This window comes from Phoenix dactylifera, unplaced genomic scaffold (assembly GCF_009389715.1).
Source record: "Phoenix dactylifera cultivar Barhee BC4 unplaced genomic scaffold, palm_55x_up_171113_PBpolish2nd_filt_p 000421F, whole genome shotgun sequence".
NCBI classification, from domain to species: Eukaryota; Viridiplantae; Streptophyta; class Magnoliopsida; order Arecales; family Arecaceae; genus Phoenix; species Phoenix dactylifera.
The window spans coordinates 368,861-393,121 of NW_024067859.1; the positions used below are offsets into that span (position 1 = coordinate 368,861).

Below are 24,261 nucleotides of genomic sequence, written 5' to 3' on the forward strand. Positions count from 1 at the left end.
GGTAGTGATTTTAGGTAAGAAAACCAAAAGTTCATTCTTCTCTGGAGATACCAGATAGCAACAAAAGTTTTAACCATCTCCAGCACAACCAAACAATAAAATTTTCTCCGCAACAGTTTATTTATTTTGTCAGTGCAATCAAACAACAAACAAATACCACTTTTATTTTCCTTTATTATCTCCTTTTCATTTTTTTTTTCTTTCGCTTACTAAGCAACCAAACAAAGCTTAAGATAAATGACAAGATACTCCAGCAGAACTCCAAGACTCCACAAGTTGTTAGTAATATAAACAGCGAAAATCATAGAATGTGCGAAATACATAATTTGCATATGTGGAACTCACCGTTGTTCTAAGTTTGTAAACAGGAGAAGCAACAGTGATTGAAATAGGTTTTGTATCCTCTCCCGAGGACAATGACCAAAGATCTCTGGCAAGTGAATTTAAGTTCGCCGATGAAGAAAGTCCAAAAAGAACCTGTGAGGAGCATTAAGTAAAATTACTTGCAATACAGAAAGGAAATGTCCAAAAATATAGAAAATCCAATCAGGGGTTCCCTGAATCATATAAAAATGCATAGAGGAGACACGAGATGGACTACAGTAACTACTAAACAAAGGTTTGTAAATCAGTTGTCAATAGTGCTAAAGGAACATTCTAAACAAGACCACAGTCCATATAACTTAAAGTTGCAGGAGAATAAATGATGAACATAACAACAAAAGACTACATAATTAGAAATGAGCACATATAACCAACACAGACTAACCCTAGATTAATTTTCTCGATTGGAAAGTTTGCCCATCAAGCACTTTTATATAAAAGCATATCAGGAAAATTTTCATGTGTATCTTTAAATATATCAACTAATTATGGTGTGCCATGCTACATTTTCACAACATAATGCTGATTCATTATATAATCGTAACTCACTACAAGCATGTCTGATTATAATGTAAGAAGCACAAATTAATAGATCTTTTTTAACAGACAACCCAGTTAGAAATATTTACATATAGGATATAGGCAATTCAGAGTTTTTTAAGAAAGGTTTGCCTTTATCAAAGAGAAGAGAACAGGAAAATTTGAGTTTTCAATTATCATTGTGCAGTTATACAATCTCTTCAAAAGGCCATCCAATAATGATATTTGCATCATGTGGTCTTTCATATGCATAATGGAAAAGAAACGGAAAATTTGCACATGCAGATATCCAGACACACATTAGGCATGCATATTTTCATATAAAGCATAAACATAATCAAATGAAAAACATGAGGCAAATGACATAAGTTTCACAGAAAAGTCTTAATTGTGTCCTTTTAATTCCAATGCCCTAGAAATATTAAAAGGAACTAATCACAGTCCTTTGGTGCTTTTTTGGGCTTACATGTAGTCATATTCCACAAGGCACAGACTTTAAAAGCCATGAGAAATTAGTTTTGACACATATGTGTTAAATTTAATAAAGTAATAACACCCTAGACAGAGCTCTCATTTTCACATAATTCAGAAAGTTACTGTTAATTGCAGAAAAATTAATAAAATAAAATATTACATTTGGGCCTAGACAAGTGCTAACTGTGAACCAATCAGTATATCCCTAATCTGTAATGCAACCAATATAAAGTAAAATTGACTTTCGTTCTAATATTTATCAGATCATGATGCAATCATAGTGACCACAATGATACCATATTCCCAGGCGATCCTGATATCATTGCTAAAAGCATTATCCCATTTCAATTGCACTCACCAGAAGATCAAAAACGTGAAAATTCAAGAAATCGACAAAAAGAATTCATCTAAATGATGTGAAAATATTTTGGCAATTCGCTTGCAAGCATCCGGTTGTTTGGTCTATAAGATTCCTATTGATGCACTACTTTAAAGTTTGGTTCCTGTCACACTAATAGAGGTTTAACTAGGACTTTCAGAAGGTTCAGGATGTATCCATAGACCAATCAGTTGAGGCATCTAGGGTTAGATTTTATCCGTCTAGACCTCTTCAACTTAGGTGTTATACTGTATATTTGGGGGCATAAGAAACCATCTTCTCCTAGGGGATAAGCCACTATGCCCTCACTACGTATTCTCTAAAGGGTTGTATAGCAAAATATTGGCATCTTCTTTCCTATGACAAAATTTCTTCTCAACTGTTCAATGCCCTATTCTCATGGAGGACTTGTGGCAATATATTTTCCTCGGGTTGTACCTTATGCATAGTAAGTTTGACTTCAGGGAATAATTATTGACTTTGACTAAAATGACCTATATTTCAGGTGTTACTATTTTAGGATAATCATAGGATGCAGAGAGGACCAGCTAGAACTCTAGCAAAAAGAGGGGCAAAACTCAAGGCTATATAAAGTGGTTGCGGCATGCAAATGATCAAGGTACTGCATGACACAGCGGTATGCAAGTGCATATGTAGGATCTTATTTGGGTGGCATTTTAAAATATTAATAATTTAATAAAGCTCATAAGCTAGACTAAAAATAGATAGAAATCCGAAAAATATGTATAGATTCGAAAAAGGAAAATTTAACCACACACTTATCTAAGAGCCTACGTTAGTATAGTATGACATGTTAACCTTAAACAAAGCTACATTCCCTATGAAGTATGAACAATGTGCAAGTTCTAGGTAAGCTAATGCAATGAACAAATCTACGAATTATCAAATGAACTTTCAAGAAGCAAGCAACAAGGATGCATGACTTATAATTAAGTTTGAAGTTCTTATCTAATAAACAATTTATTTATAGTATTTACACCATTAATCTTAAAAACATGCTAAAAAAAATCAATCTTTTTCTTCAAGAAGTGGTTCATCATATAAATTGTTGTCATCACAATCTATATGCACTTAAGCTGCATGCGCAAGTCGCCTAGGCCTGCATAGGCTCCTGGTGGTTCATTATATGGCCTAGCCAATACATTGCTGTACCCAGGCCACATCTGCATATGCAGGTGCTTATGCAGCCTACCTAAACTACATTTTAACACACTGGAAATATAGTTGATAGTTAATTGATAGTTCATTGAATTTGATTCACAAAATGAGTTTTACTAAAGGACCCTATGTTAATTTTGTGGACGGAGGAAATGATGTTGATATTTGTCCATAAAAGTTAAAAGTGGCCATTAAAACTAGAATATGTGCACTACAAGCAAGCAAGGTTTGATCCTGAAACTTGAGGTCTATTCTACTACTGCAAACCACTTTATCACTCAATGTTCTGAATTCTGAGAAGAATTTAAAAGGACTACTACTCATGAGAGAATCTAAACTCACACTATCTATCACTATGAATAGTTCAACAATACAAGTTATCTCGATTTTCCAAGAAGATGGATCCATACCATGACAGAAGTGAATCCACACATGGTACGACTGCATGCCTAGCCCTCCCACAAGATAGGTGGAACCGGTACCCATGCACAGAAGTGCATGCCAAGCACCAGCATAGCATAAAACCTACCATGAGAGTATCAGGCTAACACAACACCTGCACATGGCACTTAAAACCTTGGTATACATGGAATTTTTATAAACCGACCATTTGTCATATTTTTTGAAGGCAAATGTGCCAACATTTCATTAAGGTGGATTTAGCCAATAAAACCGTCACATATGAATTATAAGCTAGCAAGTTGCTAGGTCACTTTATTTATTGCACCGCACTTTCTAAGTCTCTGTACAAGAATAACAGTTAACAAAAGCCACTACATATGAGAGAATCTAAAGGGAAAAGCATCATAATGACCTATATTATAGCTGCGTTATCACTCAACCTCACAGCAAGATTGTAATTTAAGAAGCGATTCAGCCTTAAAAGTTACATGTAAAAATGTCTAAATGTATCCATTTTTTAAGTATAAAAAATGAGAGTGCATAAAACTTCGAGTTCTAGAAAGATGCTGCTTTTCTTTGCCCATTATATTCGTTTCTAAACTGTAATCAGCAACCCACAAAAGTCATACTCCTTATAATTAGCAATATTTTACAGAGCGCTTCAGATACATATGGCCACCATCTAAAACCTTGCTATCTCAAAGTATAATGATGATAGCAACCTATTAGCTCAAGAAGTACTGATCCTAACATATTCTTCTCCTAATGATTCCTCAACAATGCTTATATAAATCAAGGGCCTTCAATTTGATTGCTTGATGTCAAATCTTTCAGAATGACTCCAAAGTTGAGCTTTCAATTTAGCTTCTTTCCTGAATAACTATAGTTTTCATTTATTCCATTACATGCTTATCTGTTATATCATCCTATCATGCTATTTGAAATTCTATCTATTGCATCTTGTTTCTTTTCTAAATAAGGATATTTTGTTAAAATCATCCTCTATAAGGCTTGCCAATTACTTTGCTAGATTTCTCAATAACAAAATCATAGCCTATATTCCACAAATACCCCTTTATTTGCCTATAGAATGATTTTACAAAAAATCCAACAAAAATATTGATAATAATTGGTTCTAGGTCCAAAGCAACTACAACACTAAAGGAGAATCTACTCAATCAAGTTGTCCCATCTTACACTTAATCTTACAACTAGCTTCATAACCAAAAGGTCCAACAAAATTGCATATCTCGACTTTCCCTCCACATAGGGTGATTGGGAAGGGTAATAGACCATCCACAGGAAAACAGCTTGCGAGCCTCTTTCAACATCAACAGTATTCCTTTTTAAGGCTCCCTATAACATTGAAAATATTCTTCAAAGTTATGAGTAGAATAATATATTGGATGTTACTTAAGCAACTTACTTCCTAGCATAGAGATAGATTCAATCCAAGGAAGCCACATTGTCCAACAAGGGCTAATGTATATAGATTAATACTCGAGCATTACCTAAGCCAATAACTTGGTTAAATTATGTTGATATGAGGCATAAATAATAAGTATAGACAATAAGATATAATTAAGTTGTAAGATATAATATCTCCTGCCTCCACCCACGCCATTCGAGTCCTCATGTCCCCTCCTTATGGAGGAGGGAGTGATAGTCTGTCATATGCCAATCATTCTACATCAGTAGCCATAGCTGTTAACTATCAAGAGAAGCCATTTGCAAAAGCACCAATGCAAAAACTTTTTCTCTTTCCTTCTTATTTCCTCTATCCACCATGAGCCTTAATTGCTTACAAACCATAATGGAATTATCATTGTTTTTTGTAGAAGAATGGCAAGCAAGATGTGCCCTATTAAATACACTTGGGTCACAGGCAGCCCACCAAACAACTACACCGATCCCTTAGGGATCTTCATTGCTTCACTTGGCTCCCTAGTAAAATACCCTCTGGGAATGTAGCCTCACCTTTTAGTGCTTCTTACCATGTGCCTAGATTAAGGAATAGCTTCATTTGAACCCTAAAGTAGGTGGCCCTATGTTTGGTCTACCTTGCTATAAAACTTCCTTACCTACACTTGAAAGTTTGCAATCTCTCTTTAAATTATGTATTCTCCTAATTATGAGACCAAACATTTGGTCCACTCCAATTTTGAAGGAGGCAAGGAGAAAACATTCATGTTGGTTATTGCCAATAATTGATATCTTGTATGGGATAAACCTGAAGCAGCAACCTCATTTCCTTGACTCAAATACCTTCTCAAGAAGAAACTAGCGAGCAAAAAGTGTCTCTATTAGCTACCTCAAATCTCAATATAAAATAACATAAGAGGTCAGCTAGCCTCGGTTCTTTAAAGCCTTAATACTCCTCCATAGAAGCAAAATCTAAAGCTATATGTAGAGAAGTAATCTCCTACGGCATTTTGAATCCACCACCAGAACTTGTTATCCAAGCTTTCCATTTTAAGTCCTTCAACATCCATATTATTCTTCAGGCATTATGATGGCACAAAAGAGAGTATTTCCATCTTTAACTAGAATTCTTTCAAAGAAAGGGATTTCAGAAATAATTACAGCTAATCGCAGTTATGTCAATGAAGGTTATATGAGTTGAGCAGTTCCCTCGTGGACATCAAAAACTATTCAGTGAAAATCTCAACAATGCAGAATGCAGCAGCAAATGGCTTGACAACTAGAATGATTAATCCACAGACAGAAGAAAACAATTAACCTTTTTCGCATTTAAAAAAAAAGAAAAAAATTGAAGAAACAAAACAAAAAATGTCCTATATTCCTGCTTCCTTTCATTATTATTTTCTCTTATATTTTCTTTTTTCATTTCCTTTTATTTAAGAATTATAAAGGACACTAGTCAATATTGCTGTTTCGGAGTAGTTTTTGCAGTGCAGCAAAAGATCTGATTTTGCTAGTGTAAAGCTCTAGGGCAACCAGAGATAGCAGCAAAAGGGAAATAAAACATAGAAAATAATGATAGCTACAAAGTGTGTGGGATTCAAAGAGGGATGGAAAGGGAAGATTGTAGCATTGTCAATAATGGTGGTGGCAGAGTTGAGGTGGAAAGAAACATCTACATTATTGACCTTATACATTAGAATTTAAAAATGAAAATTTTGACAATAACAGATCAGCACGAACTAAGGAAATTAAATGATATTTCAATTCAGTCTGCAAGGTTTCTCAAGTTTCTCCCACTTATAATTCCTTTCTAAATAAATGTTCAAACAATGAAACCTACTGATGTCGATATATGAACATGCAGGAAAAATACACATGATGCTTAGCTAGGGTTGCTTTCGACAAGGTTGCTCAAGTTTCTCTTGCTTACAGTGTCCTTCTAATAAACAAATGTTTAAGAATGACACCCATTGATGTCAATACATAAAGATACAAATAATCCTACCCAGTGATGCTTTCTGTGTCATGATATGAAGCAACTGTTTTTGATGTCTCAGCATGATAATATCTATTAAAAAATTACATCTGCAATGATATCAATAAAAATAAACAAAGAATACTCAAAACTATTATTACTCACAATAACACGAGGAGGACTTGCTGGTCCACTTGAGGTTCTTTTCTCCTTTAGTAGAGAAGCTCGTTTTTTATCACGGATCTACAAAAAAATTTGTCTGATGAGAAAGAAAGAAATTTTGTGAACCTGTAAAAATGTTGACAGTTCCAATATAGTAGATGCTTCAATAATCACCTTGAAACTTAAAAGCAAAACCCCCATATGTAAAAAAATTAAAGTTCAAACTAAATTCTTGGTTTTCTTCCAGCAACTGATATGTCAGACTTGACAAACATGAGATAACTCTAGGTACAAGAACAGTCGCAATAAATCACAATTAAACTGCAAGGCACATTTGTCAACAATTACATGATATTATATACTGCCAAAGCATACAATGTAACTATGTAAGCCATTCACAAACTGATAATTAAGACATGGCCAACCTCCTAAAGTCTATCAGTACTCCACTAGATGTATATTTCTAGCGAACCCGGACATGGAAAAAGTGGAATTGCAGCCCATATCTGCTAAACGAACTTCCTCCAGCTAATCATTTTTAATAATTGGAGAAATCTATTTCAAAGCATTTCAGTTTTGTTGCATAAGGGCAACATTTAAACATTCTTAAATACCCTAAAAATAAGCATAGACATGGGTCAACATACATGCACAAACAAAGAGGTACACACCCAAATAAAAACATACAAACATAAATACAATCAACCATACAAACAACATATATACAGGGGGGTGAGGGATTGCTTCAAATTATCCACCATATGCATTAAATGGCAACTCAGCCTTGGATCAGTCCTGGTATCTATCAAGTGACAGTAGGCTCGCAAAATGAATGGCAAGCAATAAAAGGACATAGCTTATGAACAACCTCCCCAAGAACGTTCAAATCAGATCTAAGATGTACTATAATACCAAAACCCCAACATTATGAATAATTATGTCAGAATGTGACTATTATGGCATACAGGTGTCACATTAGATCGTGAACAACAAAATTGCACTGGACAAAAGAAACTCTGCTGATGAAATAAAAAAATCCAAAATAATTGAACAATGAAAATAAGGTTTCAAAAAGATCCTAAAGGTAAGCATGCACAAAATGCAAAACTATCCAAGAGATTAAATAACTTCTTCAAAGTTTCAGACAGTCTTCACAACCAAACTAATCTGGTTTTGGGTATTGCATTCCCCATGCTCTGCTCTTGACAGTATTTCAGCAGAAGATATGGTGGGCCATCAAGAACTTCTAATTCATATAATTGTGAACAAATTTCACTTGAAAGAAATCCTCACCAAAATAATGATTTCACTTGAAAGAAATCCTCACCAAAATAATGCCTTGGGAAGATTGAAAATAAGGTAATCAATTTCAGGTCAAAGCTGCAGAAGTATTTTATGATCCACCACCATTGGCAAGGCAGCTTGGAAAGAGAGACCTCAATAAATTTCAGGTTTCAGCAAAAGTTTCATGGACATAGCATGGTTGAATCAATGATCCTATGGTAGGCATTGTATTAAAAAAAAAAATACTCAGAGAATATTATCATGCAATCTCTTACGACTTTTAAGATTTAGTAGTTGGATCAAAGATCAAGTGCTCCAACTAGCATCAGCAAATATTGAAGAAAACAACTGGAACTGAAGACAACAGCTACCATGATACTTTTTGTCTTTTCTTTGAGAAAAAAGCTATAGGAATACTTAAAAGAGACCATTCAAGTAGGAAACCAAAAATTTATAGCTAAGTCCAATTGGTGTAACAGCCTATAACATTTGTATAGAGGCAGCAAAACACCTAGGGAATAAACAATGAAACCAACCAACGATTTGAAAATTGAGGTACAAACCTGTGCCAGCCACCAGGTGGTACAGTATGTACCATGTTATGGGAACACAAGGCCTTGGTATAATGAGTCTAAAAGAAAAAGGCATTGAGTATTCAGGGTAAGCATGCCTCAATATGGCACAATATCAGGTGATTCAGAATGCTTCACCAACACCAGGTGTACAAAGCCTTGTTGTACCTGACTCCAGCTGGTACATGATCAATATGCACGATTTTTCAATCCTTGCACCAATCTATGTGAATTACAATGGAAACGTATTTGTCTCTAACATCATATATACTCATTAAGTAATTACATCACTAAGAAGGAGACCACAAGATGTGTCTCCGCAAAACCAACTAATAAAATGTATCCAACTAGCTAGTATTTGCTACCATTAACAAAATCACTATCAGAATTTTGGAACCCTTCAGAAAATGCATTAACCTAGATCCTATCTAGATGTAAGTGTACCCTAAAACTGTACCTCATATGGTAATAAAATCAGAAAACCATCATCATGATTCATGTTATTAGATATAAGACATGAATTAGTTTAATAAGATACAGATATTTGACAACTTTAGTATCCGATATGATATCCAACCCGTTACACACTACACCAATTTCAGAAAGTTGGAATACTTGAGCCTCATTTGCCAATGCACATGTAAACAAAGAAAAGAATGATTCCTGAATTATCAATATTAAAATACTAAAATATACAAAAGAATATAATAAGATATTCAATTTAAAATCTCAGCATTAAAATCAAAATATCAACTAAAAATATTTATGATTATTTCCAAAAAAAATACAAGAAACTCTCTCCATCTTGAGAATAGTTCCAAGTGATAGAGGCAAGATGAAGACTAGCCTTTTATGAAACAAACTCTATGGACATGATTTCAAAGTAATGCAATCTCTTGTGACAAGTGTAAAATCTCGACCATATATGAGTGGACAGAAAAAAATGCATCGACTCAATGTGAAGTAAAGAGAACTGTGAAAAGAAGAGAAACATAGAAGAACAGAGTTTGAGAGAGATGGCAGATTGTGATATCCTGATCATAAAATCTTGAATTTGTTGTAGTCTATTATGATTATAGCTGTGTACACAGACTATTTTGATAACAGTGGGCAAAATTGGGAGTCAATGATGTGTATCAGAAGATAATCTTGAATCTAGTCTATTCATAATATGCAGTCTAAAGAAGATCTTGAATCTGGTGGTTTATTTTTATTCCACCAGGGAGTAAGACCGTTCCCTGTCTAAAGTTGCTGTAACTCAAATCTAGTTCAATATCCCATTCGCTTAAGGTAGGTTTAGATTTTCTTTTTCTTGGGAAAGTTACTATTCTAGAATAAGTGGAATTAGATTGCAGAATCTTTCACATGAATTCAAATCAAGCATAAAATCACAATTAAGGATGGCCGACAATGAACCAAGAGAAATCATAAATGTTTTTGTTAGGCAAAAAGCTTGTGATTCACATCAAAATAATCTTATGAACATAAATAGTGAAATAAATAGGGATAAAATTTTGGAATCGTAAAATTGGGAAATATTGGCACTTTCATATTGTGTTAGGATGTTACAATTAGGATGTAATACACCAGACAAAATTTATGCCCCTTGTGATTAATTAAAAAAAAGTGATCCCATACAATCATTGTCAAAGTGCATACTGTTATGGGGGAATTGAGCCGCCATGCCCCACGTGATCGGCACGCGTATCCAGGAAAGCTACAGCTGCCCTATGATCCAGCACTCCGACCCCGAGTCGGACCTCCTCGGCCCGACCCCGGGTCGGCTGCCCTATGATCCAGCATTCCGACCCCGAATCGGAGATCTTTTGATAACGACAGGCTATTCTCCAGAGGCACGCCGCGGCCCCCTGCTCCACTACTCCCTGCAACGGCTGTACCCGATGCTGCCCACGATCTCCTGTATCGACCGTACAAAGCGGAGCTCAACTACGCCCTGCCATGACCGTACCCGGCGCTGCTCCACGACGCCCCGTAACGGCCATGTCAGTGGCCATTCTATCGTGCCCCACGACGACAAACCCCCCGGAGAGACCTCCCAGCCAGGCATATATGCGGCTGGGGGGAGAAGGGGGGGTAAGCAATACCTCCCAGAGCACTCTCTCCCACTTGTGATTATCATCTCTCCTCCTCCAATCTCCTCTGACTTGACCGTCGGAGGGCCATCACCACCCTGGTGGTGGTGCAAGGCTTGTTTGCAGGTTCCTTGGCGGAAGGTGGAGCGCAACCAGCACCAACCAAGACAACTCAGGCGGAACCCCGTTCACACCGTCGTGTCAATCGTTCTCGGTTTGGACCACCAGCAACAGTTGGCGCTAGAGGAAGGGCCGAATCTCAGAACGATCGTAATGGCACGGCGAGGTGGTCGCGGAGCTTCCAATGCTTCCGGTCGCGGAGCCTCTCGCGCCTCTGGCCGGGAGGCTGCTGCGTCCCCAATACACTCTCAGCAGCATTCCACCGCTTCTCCTCCCATTCAGACGGTCGAACCTGCTCAGTTCGACCAGCTAGCCCAGCAGGTTCGCACCCTCGCGGAGGCAGTGCAGAATCTGCAGGGTGTGATCTCTCGGGTGCCGCAGCGGGCTCAGGAGCCGCTGCTCCCCGAGCACTCGCCTCTTCCTCACAACCCGCGCTCCTTCCTCTCCCATGGAGAGGAGCGCCGGCGCGGGGAGGATTCTCGAGTGCGGTCCATTCTGCCCGGACCTTCTCATCGGAGCTGCGCGGGGTACGAGAGGCGGACCCGGGCGCGTTCTCAGACACCCCAGTCCTCGAGGGGCCCGCACTCCAGTCGGTCCCCCTCGCGCCGCTCCTTGTCTCCCACCCACCGGTCGCGCTCCCTGGACCGGCGGGTGGACGATCTCCACAGACAGCTCCAGGTCCTGAAGGGCCACTCCAAAGATCCCTTCGCCGACTTGGAAATCTCCTCCCAGCCGGCGCTTGCCTCAAGGATCCTGCGAACCCTAAACCCGCCGGGGTTCAAAATGCCGGCGATCGAACCCTACGACGGGGCGGCGGACCCACGGGACCACGTGGAGAGTTTCAGGACTCTTATGCTCCTCCATGGAGCATCGGATCCTCTCCTCTGCAAGGCCTTCCCGGCGACCCTCCGCGGCCCGGCAAGGGCGTGGTTCGCCGGCCTGGAGGCTAATTCCATCCAGTCCTTCCACCAGTTCACCCGTCTCTTCATCAGCCATTTCGCCGTCAGTAGCCGGCGAAGACTGGTCTCCGACTCCCTCTTCGATGTCCGGCAGAACGAGGGAGAGAGCCTGCGGGATTATCTCACCCGCTTCAACAAGGCAACACTGGAGGTCCGGAATTTGAGCCAGGAGGTGGCTCTCTCAGCCCTGAAGCGAGGCTTCCGGAAGGGCAGACTCACCTTCTCCCTGGACAAACGTCTGCCGCGGAGCTTCCCGGAGCTGTTGTCTCGGGCAAACCAGTATGCAGACGCCGAGGAGGCAGCCTCCCACCGGAACAAGGAGGCCGCCGAAGCCCCTCTAAAGCCCGGGAAGAAAAGGCGAAAAGAGGCACCCCAGAGGAGGAGCCCGACGCCTCAACGCCGGCGCAGAAGCCCGTCACCAGCAAGGAACCACGGCGCCACACGCCCTCGTTCTCCGCACCGACGCTTCAACCGGTACACCCCACTCCTGGCCCCCCGGGCCCAGATCCTCATGGAGGTCAAGGGGCGGGAGGACCTCCCGGTCCCGAGGCAGATGAAGAAGATCCCTGGGAGGAAGCCTTCTCGGGCGTACTGTGAGTACCACCGAGACCACGGCCACGATACCGAAGACTGCTTCCAGCTTCGGGACGAGATCGAGGCTCTCATTCGCCGAGGACGTCTCGGTCGATATGTAAACGACCGACGTCCCCCCGCAGACCCGCGTCCAGCCGACCCGGCCCCTCAGGAGCCTCGGGAGCAGAATCGACCCGTTGCGGGAGTGATCCACACCATCACTGGGGGCTGCTCTCGGCCCGTGAGGAACGCAGGGGGCTCGGCGGAAGTATCAGGAGTGGCCGTCGCGAAGAGGCAGCGGGTCGGAAATGTAATCACTTTTTGTGATGAAGATGTAAAGGGGGTTCAGACTCCCCACGATGACGCCATGGTGATCTCTCTCACTATGGCGGACTATGATGTAAGGCGTGTTCTTGTGGATAGTGGAAGCTCAGCTGATATTTTGTATTACGAGGCCTTCCAAAAGATGGGCTTTTCCCGATAATTGTTGCACAAAACATCCACCCCCCTCATAGGATTCACTGGAGACGCTATCTCGGCCGAAGGTGTCATCGAGCTGCCTGTGACTGCGGGCATTGCACCCGCAGAAGCCACGGTGCGGCTCGGGTTCTTGGTCGTCCGTGTCCCCTCGGCCTACAACGCTATCCTCGGACGACCCGGACTGAACGCCCTTCGCGCGGTGGTTTCTACCTACCATTTGCTCATGCGGTTCCCCACAGCGGCCGGGATTGGAGAGGTCCGAGGTGACCAGCCGACCGCACGGCAGTGTTTCCTAGCAACTCTCAAAGGGAAGAAGCCCATGGAGGCCCTAAGCGTCGAGTCACTTGACGCCAGAGACGAAGTGGCCTTGCGGCACGGGGAGCCGGCCGAGGGCGTAATCGAAGTTCCCCTCGAAGAAGACCGCCCGGACCGCACGGTCCGGGTCGGTGCCAACCTCGACTTGGAAGCTCGGCTCCGGTTAGTGGAATTCCTCCGAGCCAATGCAGATGTGTTTGCCTGGTCGGCGGCCGATGTACCTGGGATCGACCCGGAGGTCGTTTCTCACGCCCTCAACGTCGACCCGACCCACCGACCAGTAAAGCAAAAGAAGAGACACTGTGCCCCGGATCGGATCCGGGTGGTCGACCAGGAGGTAGACAAACTCTTGGAGGCAGGTTTCATAAGAGAGGTGAGCTACCCCGAGTGGCTGGCAAACGTCGTACTTGTCCGGAAGGCGAGCGGGAAGTGGAGGATGTGCGTCGACTACACCGACCTGAACAAGGCGTGCCCCAAGGATAGCTTTCCGCTTCCACGGATAGACCAACTGGTCGACGCGACTTCCGGATATCAGCTACTGTCTTTTATGGACGCCTTCTCCGGCTACAACCAAATAATGATGGCTCCACAGGACGAGGAGAAAACTGCCTTCATAACAGACCGGGGGCTGTACTGTTACAAGGTAATGCCCTTCGGTCTGAAGAACGCTGGCGCCACTTACCAGCGCCTCGTCAATAAAATCTTCAAGGAGCAGATCGGCCGGAATATGGAGGTGTACGTGGACGATATGCTGGTAAAAAGCCGCCATGCAGACCAGCACATTGCAGATCTGGAGGAGACTTTCACCACCTTGCGAAAGTTTCGCATGAAGCTAAACCCAGCGAAGTGCGCTTTTGGTGCTTCGGCCGGGAGGTTCCTCGGTTTCATTGTCAACCAGCGCGGGATCGAGGCCAACCCGGACAAGATCAAAGCCATCCAAGATATGTCCCCTCCGACCAAAGTGAAGGAGGTTCAGGAGCTCGCTGGAAGGGTCGCCGCGCTCGGACGATTTGTGGCAAAGTCGGCCGAACGCTGCCAACCATTCTTCAAGGTGTTGAAGCGCCCGAAAGACTTCCTCTGGACGGCCGAATGCCATGCGGCGTTCGACCAGCTCAAGGAGTACATGGCGTCTCCTCCCCTGCTGTCCAAGCCGCAAGAGGGGGAGATGCTCTACCTTTACCTGGCGGTCTCCCCAACCGCAGTCAGCGCAGTACTGGTTCGGGAAGAGGCAAGACTTCAGAAGCCTGTATACTACATCAGCCGAGTCCTCCGGGATGCCGAGACGCGGTACACGAAGGCTGAGAAGATCGCCTTCGCGCTGCTGACTGCGACCAGGAGGCTTCGCCCCTATTTCCAGGCTCATTCTGTCACCCTTTTGACCGATCAACCACTGCGGCAGATTCTCAGCAATCCAGAGAATGCGGGACGGCTGGTGAAGTGGGCAGTAGAACTTGGTGAGTTCGACATCCGCTACCAGCCCCGACCAGCCATCAAGGCCCAGGTACTCGCGGACTTTCTCGCTGAGTGCACTGTGCAGGAGGCGGAACCTAAGCCGCCGGAGACACCCAGCCTCGATCTCCCGATCTGGACGCTCCACATTGACGGGTCGTCGAACCCTGAAGGTGGAGGGGCTGGGCTGGTCCTCACCAATCCCGATGGAGTGATAGCCGAGTATGCCTTGAGGTTCGGATTTCCAGTGACCAACAATGAGGCGGAGTACGAGGCCCTAGTCGCGGGACTCAAACTCGCCAAGGAGCTCGGCATCCGGCGTCTGAAAGTCTTCACCGACTCCCAGCTGGTGGTCGGGCAGGTTCGAGGGGAGTTCGAGGCGCGGAGCCCGACCATGCAGAGCTACGTCCGGAAGGTGCAAACACTCATTCCCGACCTCGGCAGTGTTGACATTCAGCAGGTCCCGAGGAGCGAAAATGCCAGGGCCGACAGGTTGTCCCGCCTAGTGGACGCAGACGCGCACAACTTGTCGAGGGCAATCTACCTGGAGACCCTGGATGCCCCGAGCATTGACGGGGCTGGAGCGGTGATGGCAATTGATCCGGAGCCGTCTTGGATGGACCCGCTCGTCGCCTACCTCGCCGAAGGAATCCTCCCTGAAGACGAAGATCAGGCCCGGCGGCTTGTAAAGAAGTCCGCCCACTACGTACTTTATGAAGGGAGGCTGTATCGGACCTCGTTTACCGCCCCCCTCTTAAGGTGCCTCCGCCCCGCGGAAGCGGCCTACGCCCTCGGCGAAGTCCACGAAGGCATCTGCGGATCGCACTTGGGGGCTAGGTCCTTGGCGCATAAGATCATGAGGCAAGGCTACTATTGGCCGACCTTGATGGAGGACTCGAAGGACCACGTGCGGAAATGCGACGCCTGCCAGCGCCACGCCAACGTCCAGAGAGTCCCCTCTGTCCCCTTGGCGCCAATCACCGCGCCCTGGCCCTTCGCACAATGGGGAATGGATATCCTCGGACCATTCCCCGTCGCTTCGGCCCAGCGGAAATTTTTGATTGTCGCCATCGACTACTTCACCAAGTGGGTGGAGGCAGAGCCACTGGCCACCATCACGGAGGCACAAGTCCGGAAGTTCGTGAAGAAGAACATCATTGTCCGATTTGGAGTACCTCGGGTCCTCATCTCGGATAACGGTCGACAGTTTGATAACAAGCACTTCCGGGACTTCTGCGAGGAATTCGGGATCGAGCATCGGTTCACATCCGTGTCGCATCCCCAAACCAACGGCGAGGCCGAGGTCACAAATCGGACAATCCTCCAAGGTATCAAAGCGCGGATCGGCCGGACGGGGCAAGCTTGGGTCGAGGAACTCGAGAATGTCCTTTGGGCGTATCGGACCACACAACGGACTCCTACTGGAGAGACGCCTTTCAGCCTAACCTATGGCACAGAAGCCGTTGCCCCCGTGGAGCTCGGACTCCCCTCGCCTCGGGTGGCCGCGCACCGACCCGAGGCCAATTCAGAGCAACTCCGAGGAAACTTGGATCTCTTGGAAGAGGCAAGGGAAATGGCTCAGGTACGGATGGCAATGTATCAGCAGAGGGTGGCCCGATATTACAACTCCAAAGTCCGACCGAAGCTTTTCAGAATTGGAGATCTGGTGCTGAGGCGAGCTAAGGCATCTCAACCTACGGAAGGTGGGAAGCTAGCGCCAAATTGGGAAGGCCCGTATAAAGTTCGTTGGGTAAACCGACCTGGCTCCTACCAGTTGGAAGCCCTAGATGGCCGAGAAATTCCAAGGGGCTGGAATTCCGCTAACCTGCGGATGTATTACCAGTAGAACAACAAGGCCAGAAAGACAATTTAAAAAGGTGCAATACTTTTCATTTCAATAATTTCTGGTTACAGTGGCGTGCTCGTGTGATTACAAGGAATTCCCAGAGGGGAATTAGGGAGTAAAGAAAGTAAAGAAGAGGTGGGGACCCAAACCCTCAACCCAGGGCGGCTGCAGTCCCACCAGAAGTGGGTGCTTCTAACCGGAGGCGCCATCCAGCACCTCACCAAAAAGAGGAGGAGCCGCCGCAGAAGAAGCTCCCGCTGCCCCCAGGGGAACGCCGCCTCCAAAGGATATTCCCATCTTCCCCAGTGGTAGGGAAGAGAAGGGATTCGAGGGGGAAGAGTATATGGAGGCGCGGTCCCGGATTGAGCGTCCGGCGCAGAGCTCAACCGGGAGGCTGAACTTCAAGGAGGGGAGATGTGATCCCGGATGAAACGCCTAGAGCGGAGTTCCGCCGGGGAGACCCTCCTTGTTGATCCCAGATGAAACGGCTAGTTGGCTGAAGTTGTAAGGGGAGCGCCTCCCCTTTCCTTCGACAGGAGTCTCTCAGTCATATGCCAAGGAGGAGGTCCGCGATCCATGGCAACCTGCAGCTCCGGCTTGGCAAATTCCATCGTACCTGCACCTGTATTTATAGCCAAGCTGCGGCCCCCTGGTAGTTCCGATACGGGTGGCTCCAATAAATGCAGGCGCACTGAATCCGGAGCCGTTCCGGCTCCCGAGGCGTATCTCCCCGCGATTTCCTAAGCGTCATTCTCCTTAAATCGCATTCTTTGTGCAGGACGATCCGGGTGACGTATACCCCTAGGTCCACGTGTCTCCGCTCGCGCCCAGGCCGCATCCTCCTCGAAGAACCCGCGTATCGCGGCCGCTCAACTAACACTCCTCACCAGCAGCAACTGGCGATCCGATTTCCCAGGTAACGCATTAATTAGCGTTTAATACCCTTCTCGTGTTCCCCCTAGGCAACGCTTGGAGGAGAGGAGAAACACGGTCGCGGCTGGGCACAGAGAAACCCCGATGGGCGGCGAGCGACAAGTGGCCGACCAGCGAGCGGAAGAATTTCCTGAGGCCTAACCCTCGGATGCCTGGCTAACCCGATGATCATCCCGGGAGCAGACTAGCCGGAAGCCCCGACCGGTCGCCTCGGCTTGCGCCAGCCTTGGCCGACCAACGAGCGGAATTTCCCTGAGGCTTGACAACCCTCAGATGCCTGGCTAACCCGATGATCATCCCGGGAGCAGACTAGCCGGAAGCCCCGACCGGTCGCCTCGGCTTGCGCCAGCCTTGGTCGACCAACGAGCGGAATTTCCCTGAGGCTTGACAACCCTCAGATGCCTGGCTAACCCGATGATCATCCCGGGAGCAGACTAGCCGGAAGCCCCGACCGGTCGCCTCGGCTTGCGCCAGCCTTGGCCGACCAACGAGCGGAATTTTCCTGAGGCTTGACAACCCTCAGATGCCTGGCTAACCCGATGATCATCCCGGGAGCAGACTAGCCGGAAGCCCCGACCGGTCGCCTCGGCTTGCGCCAGCCTAGGCCGACCAACGAGTGGAATCTCCCGAGGCTCGGCCCTCGGATGCCTGGCTAACCCGATGATCATCCCGGGAGCAGACTAGCCGGAAGCCCCGACCGGTCGCCTCGGCTTGCGCCAGCCTAGGCCGACCAACGAGTGGAATCTCCCGAGGCTCGGCCCTCGGATGCCTGGCTAACCCGATGATCATCCCGGGAGCAGACTAGCCGGAAGCCCCGACCGGTCGCCTCGGCTTGCGCCAGCCTTGGCCGACCAACGAGTGGAATCTCCCGAGGCTCGGCCCTCGGATGCCTGGCTAACCCGATGATCATCCCGGGAGCAGACTAGCCGGAAGCCCCGACCGGTCGCCTCGGCTTGCGCCAGCCTTGGCCGACCAACGAGCGGAATTTCCCTGAGGCTTGACAACCCTCAGATGCCTGGCTAACCCGATGATCATCCCGGGAGCAGACTAGCCGGAAGCCCCGACCGGTCGCCTCGGCTTGCGCCAGCCTTGGCCGACCAACGAGCGGAATTTCCCTGAGGCTTGACAACCCTCAGATGCCTGGCTAACCCGATGATCATCCCGGGAGCAGACTAGCCGGAAGCCCCGACCGGTCGCCTCGGCTTGCGCCAGCCTTGGCCGACCAACGAGCGGAATTTCCCTGAAGCTTGACAACCCTCAGATGCCTGGCTAACCCGATGATCATCCCGGGAGCAGACTAGCCGGAAGCCCCGACCGGTCGCCTCGGCTTGCGCCAGCCTTGGCCGACCAACGAGTGGAATCTCCCGAGGCTCGGGCCTCGGATGCCTGGCTAACCCGATGATCATCCCGGGAGCAGACTAGCCGGAAGCCCCGACCGGTCGCTTCGGCTTGCGCCAGCCTTGGTCGACCAGCGAGCGGAAGAATTCCCTGAGGACTAACCCTCGGATGCCTGGCCTAGCGCCGGAAGAATTTCCTGAGGCCTAACCCTCGGATGCCTGGCTTAGCGCCGGAAGAATTTCCTGAGGCCTAACCCTCAGATGCCTGGCTTAGCGCCGGAAGAGTTTCCTGAGGCCTAACCCTCGGATGCCTGGCCTAGCGCCGGAAGAGTTTCCTGAGGCCTAACCCTCGGATGCCTGGCTCAGCGCCGGAAGAGTTTCCTGAGGCCTAACCCTCGGATGCCTGGCTTAGCGCCGGAAGAATTTTCTGAGGCCTAACCCTCGGATGCCTGGCTTAGCGCCGGAAGAATTTCCTGAGGCCTAACCCTCAGATGCCTGGCTTAGCGCCGGAAGAGTTTCCTGAGGTTTAACCCTCGGATGCCTGGCCTAGTGCCGGAAGAACTTCGGGAATCAAAAGTCAGCAAGAAGCAACCAAGAGCTAAAAAAAAAAAGAGGACGAGGGCGAGATGAAGAAATATTCAACGTGCATTAATTTTCAGGGCCGAGGCCCATACAATTGGGCAAAACGCCGACATACAAAAATAAAAAAGACAATGGAAGGTACAAGAGGTCAGCTTGGAGGAACTCCCGAGTCGGGAACGCCGGGCTCGTCCGCGGGAGGTAGGGAAGCAGCAGGAGAACCAGCAGGCGATGGCGCCGGAGAGGAGTCCAGGAGGGAGATCTCGCTCAGGTCAACTTCGGGATACTTAGCCGACACCCTTGCCAGGCCCTCCTCGAAGCCCAAGGTGAAGGCTTCGGCCCCCGCGTCCGACGCGTCATGGACAAACTCGTCAGACTGGCGATAGGTCCGCACTGCCTCCGACATATCATGGGCGAACTCGGCGGACTGGCGATAAGCCTCTACCGCCTGACGCCCGATTTCCGCCCTCTTCTCGGCCAGCTCCGCCTCAGCTCGCTCCATAATCTGAGCCTTGGCCTCCAAGACCTTCGCCACAATCCGGCCTTCGGCCTCAGAGGAGACCCTCAGCAGATCAGCCTGAGCCTCTTTATGCTTCGCCTCGGTAGCAACCCGAGCGGCCTCGGCTTCCTTCAGGCGCGAACGGAGCTCTTGGACGTCCGTGCATGACTTCTCCAGGGCCGACTCCAGTTCGCCTAGTTTGGCTTCAAAAGAGCGGATTCGGTCGCAGGCGTTGTCGGCAGACCGCTGGGCCTTCTCCCACCGCTCTCGATAGTCCGCGATCTTCCGGGACTGCTTTTCAGCCCGTTCCTCCGCCTTCTTGACCCTGCTTTCGAGGCCCGAGGCGGCTTTGAGTTGCTCCCGAGCCTCTGACAGTTGCTCCTCCAGGGCGGCGAAGCCGAGTGCCCGCTCTTCGGCCTCCCGGAGCCTCGCCTCGAGGTCCCCGGTCGTCCTGCCTGCCGCAGCCCGGCCTCCCTCTTCCATTGCTTTCAGCCGGTCCTCGGCCTTCGCCAAAAGCGAATCGACACCATTAAGGAAGGATGTCCGCCGAAATCCTCAGGTTGCCAGGTCAGCAGCAACCGCCATACGCCATAAAGAAGGCGGGAAGCTTGAAGCGCGCGCGCCTCTCCGAAGGATGGCGGCAATCTCGAAACATCACTCCCTTCACCTGTTCCCCTTCTGGTTCCAGGCTCGGAAGTGGGGGGCTACTGTTATGGGGGAATTGAGCCGCCATGCCCCACGTGATCGGCACGCGTATCCAGGAAAGCTACAGCTGCCCTATGATCCAGCACTCCGACCCCGAGTCGGACCTCCTCGGCTCCGCAGCCCGACCCCGGGTCGGCTGCCCTATGATCCAGCACTCCGACCCCGAGTCGGACCTCCTCGGCTCCGCAGCCCGACCCCGGGTCGGCTGCCCTATGATCCAGCACTCCGACCCCGAGTCGGACCTCCTCGGCTCCGCAGCCCGACCCCGGGTCGGCTGCCCTATGATCCAGCATTCCGACCCCGAATCGGAGATCTTTTGATAACGACAGGCTATTCTCCAGAGGCACGCCGCGGCCCCCTGCTCCACTACTCCCTGCAACGGCTGTACCCGATGCTGCCCACGATCTCCTGTATCGACCGTACAAAGCGGAGCTCAACTACGCCCTGCCATGACCGTACCCGGCGCTGCTCCACGACGCCCCGTAACGGCCATGTCAGTGGCCATTCTATCGTGCCCCACGACGACAAACCCCCCGGAGAGACCTCCCAGCCAGGCATATATGCGGCTGGGGGGAGAAGGGGGGGGTAAGCAATACCTCCCAGAGCACTCTCTCCCACTTGTGATTATCATCTCTCCTCCTCCAATCTCCTCTAACTTGACCGTCGGAGGGCCATCACCACCCTGGTGGTGGTGCAAGGCTTGTTTGCAGGTTCCTTGGCGGAAGGTGGAGCGCAACCAGCACCAACCAAGACAACTCAGGCGGAACCCCGTTCACACCGTCGTGTCAATCGTTCTCGGTTTGGACCACCAGCAACACATACCATATGATCGCAGCATGACTTTAAAAATACAATGTCCCCAAGTTCTTTATATAATGAATCAAAGTACCATCCCATGCCAATACCTACCAATAGAATGCAAAAGATGCGTAGTGGTGCATACCCCTAATATTGTGAGCACTGGCACGAATGGGCATAGGCTCAGATTTATTGTTATGAATCCTTGTGCTCAATAGGCACGGCATGGCATGACACTGCACCATACTGTAACAGCCCATGACTAGATAGATGCAACACGCGGTACTTTATTCCTAATTTTATTAAGCCATAAATAGCCAATGTTTATTAGTTTTTCTCTCTCTATTTTCCTCTACATTAAAGATAATATTGAAAGAAGCAAGTTAATCAAAATTATATTTAACATCCAAACAGAATAGTCATTAACTTTAGTTAATGCAATCACAACATTCAGATTAACTGATCACAATATGCTTCTTTCAGATGGCTAAATCTACATTATACATATTGACCAGATTGTGACAATTAATTTTCCAAAAACCAAGTGACTAGGAAAATCAAAACTTAAAGAACTGTAGTGTCAAATGGGTGATCATAATTTATTAAAAAATGTTTTTATTGAACTTGTTGAAAGACATCATGTCCGTAAGGCAGTAAGTGATCTCATGGTCCATGAGTTTTAAAAGTCATCAATTGTTTGAAACATGTCAAATCTCAACTAAGACTTGGCAACAAATTATCCCATATTAAAAAGGAGATGATAAACAATAGGTTTCATTTATATCAAAATAGAAACATAAGCAAGTTAGTTGTAAACCTGGACTCCTAATTCATTAAAGCTGTATTAGAGTAAAATTCAAAATGTATTAAAAGTTATCATCCTGATTACTTGAGATGAACATATTAACAAACAACCAACATAAAGGTATTTCTGACTTACTTTTTAAACCTTAGTCAATAACAATATAAAAGATAGATCACAAGTTTTAAGATTATATTGATGAAAGCTTGATATCATAAAATCCAACGCAAGACTTTCGGACATACCAGTAACACAAATTAATTAAACAAAATAATAACATAACACATATTAACACCCTACTAAATCATACCAATGTTGGTCTATACCCATATGTGTCAGCCAATCTAATTTTCATTAGCCAAATAAACTATATAACAGCAAACAAACCAATTAATTTGAGCCTTTTAAAAAGAAAAAAGTTATTTTGTACTTGAATATTATTTTTCTATGACATTTTTTATGTGTGCAAGTCTATATGTATTGAACAATATATTCGACAGCCAGCTCAACTGAATAAAGAATCCTTTTTCTGAACTATAATCCTTTCGTGGACCGGATTACTAACAAAAACCAAACTTTTTTAATGATCTTTTGTTCATTATCATCTAATATCTTTCTAACATAAATTTGACGAATTACATCTTTGCCGTACCATTTTGCTCCGCTGGATCCGAGCAGCGCGAGCGCCCTTCACGGCGTTCCGGTGGTGGTCCGGCTTTGCAATCCGATTCTTATCTGAGACATCATCAAATAATAAAGTTCAAAGGAATCTAGCCTTTATGCGACAAAAAATAAAAATTAAAAAAAAATGCCTTCGTGGCTGGAGGACTCACCGGCGCGCGAGGTCTTGTGGACCTGGCGAGAAGCTTTGGAGGCGAAGCGGCTCTTGTGAGCCTTGTTGACCTGAGTACGAGAGCCCCCCATGGAGGACCAGGGGAACGGAGAGACGATCGGGAAAACCCTTCCTTGCTGTCGGCTTTAGAGGGAATAGGAGGGAACAAAACGCTAGCAACCCAAAAACCCTAGGATTACATCAAATGTGCAAGAAGAATTCAGGGCCGGCCCAACCCTTAGGCGACTGAGGCGGTCGCCTAAGGGCCCGGCCCAAGGAAAGGCCCCCGCCCCAAATCCCCTTCGCCTCCTCGCTCTCTCTCCCTGCCGCCCCGACCGGAATGGAGGGAGGAGGCAGGAGGCAAAAAAGCAAAGGACACGGTACTCTTCCTTCCGAAGAAACAGAAAAAACATGGTAAAAGAGGAAAAAGGAAACCCTACCCCTTTCCGCCAAAACCCACCGAAACCCAGCCCCTAATCCCATTAAAAAAACCCATCAAAATCCGATCTTTTAAACTCAGCAAGCTAGCTCACATCCCAAAATCCGATTTGAAGCAAATAACAGCGGAAAAAAAAAAACAAACCAATCGTTCATAAAAAAACATCAAAGAAGCCAACTCTGAACGACCAAAAAGCTCTGAAAAATAAAGAGAAAACCTCTAACCACTGAAGAAAAAAATAGAAGCGGCGAGTTACCTTAAGGAAAGCGGCTCCTTTCCCTTAGAGTTTGACGACGGAGAGGCGAAAAAGGAATTTTTCCACTCGTCGGGAAGAGAGACACAGCGTAGCTTTGTTCCAATAGACAGCGCGTGAGAGAGAGAGGGGTAGGGTTTAGCGATCCATAAATAAGTATTCGATAGTAGGGGGAAGAGCACTCTTTTAAGTTGGGAAGAGCTACAAAATAATAAAATGACTTCTCGGGTGCTTCGGAGGGTCATGAATGTTTCCCTGACAAGTCAGGCTGCAAATGAGTTGGATCGGCCTGTAATTTGATCCGAGCCAACCCGTTTTAAAAAGACCCATGGGTTCGGATCGAATTTTAAAATTGAACCCATTCTGTTTTTCAAGTTGAGTCTGAATCAACCCAATCTCGAACCAACTCAAGCTCGACTCAATTCATTTTTTGGATCAATTTTGGATCGTTTAACCAACAATTTGATACGATC

General features: G+C 46.7%; 1 protein-coding gene across 1 annotated transcript in view; it reads right to left on the reverse strand.

Annotated features, from left to right (window-relative positions):
* LOC103696717 (pre-rRNA-processing protein TSR1 homolog) overlaps positions 1-23,951 on the reverse strand; it is a 42,514-nt gene extending 18,563 nt beyond the window's left edge. The window contains exons 1-5 of the mRNA XM_039118819.1: positions 23,792-23,951; positions 23,098-23,269; positions 22,917-22,999; positions 6,924-7,001; positions 346-477 (exon numbers count right to left, since the gene is read on the reverse strand). Of these exons, the coding sequence (XP_038974747.1) occupies positions 346-477; positions 6,924-7,001; positions 22,917-22,999; positions 23,098-23,188 (384 nt within the window). The 5' untranslated portion in view covers positions 23,189-23,269; positions 23,792-23,951. The remainder of the gene's footprint in view (positions 1-345; positions 478-6,923; positions 7,002-22,916; positions 23,000-23,097; positions 23,270-23,791) is intronic.
* Positions 23,952-24,261: the final 310 nt, after the last annotated feature.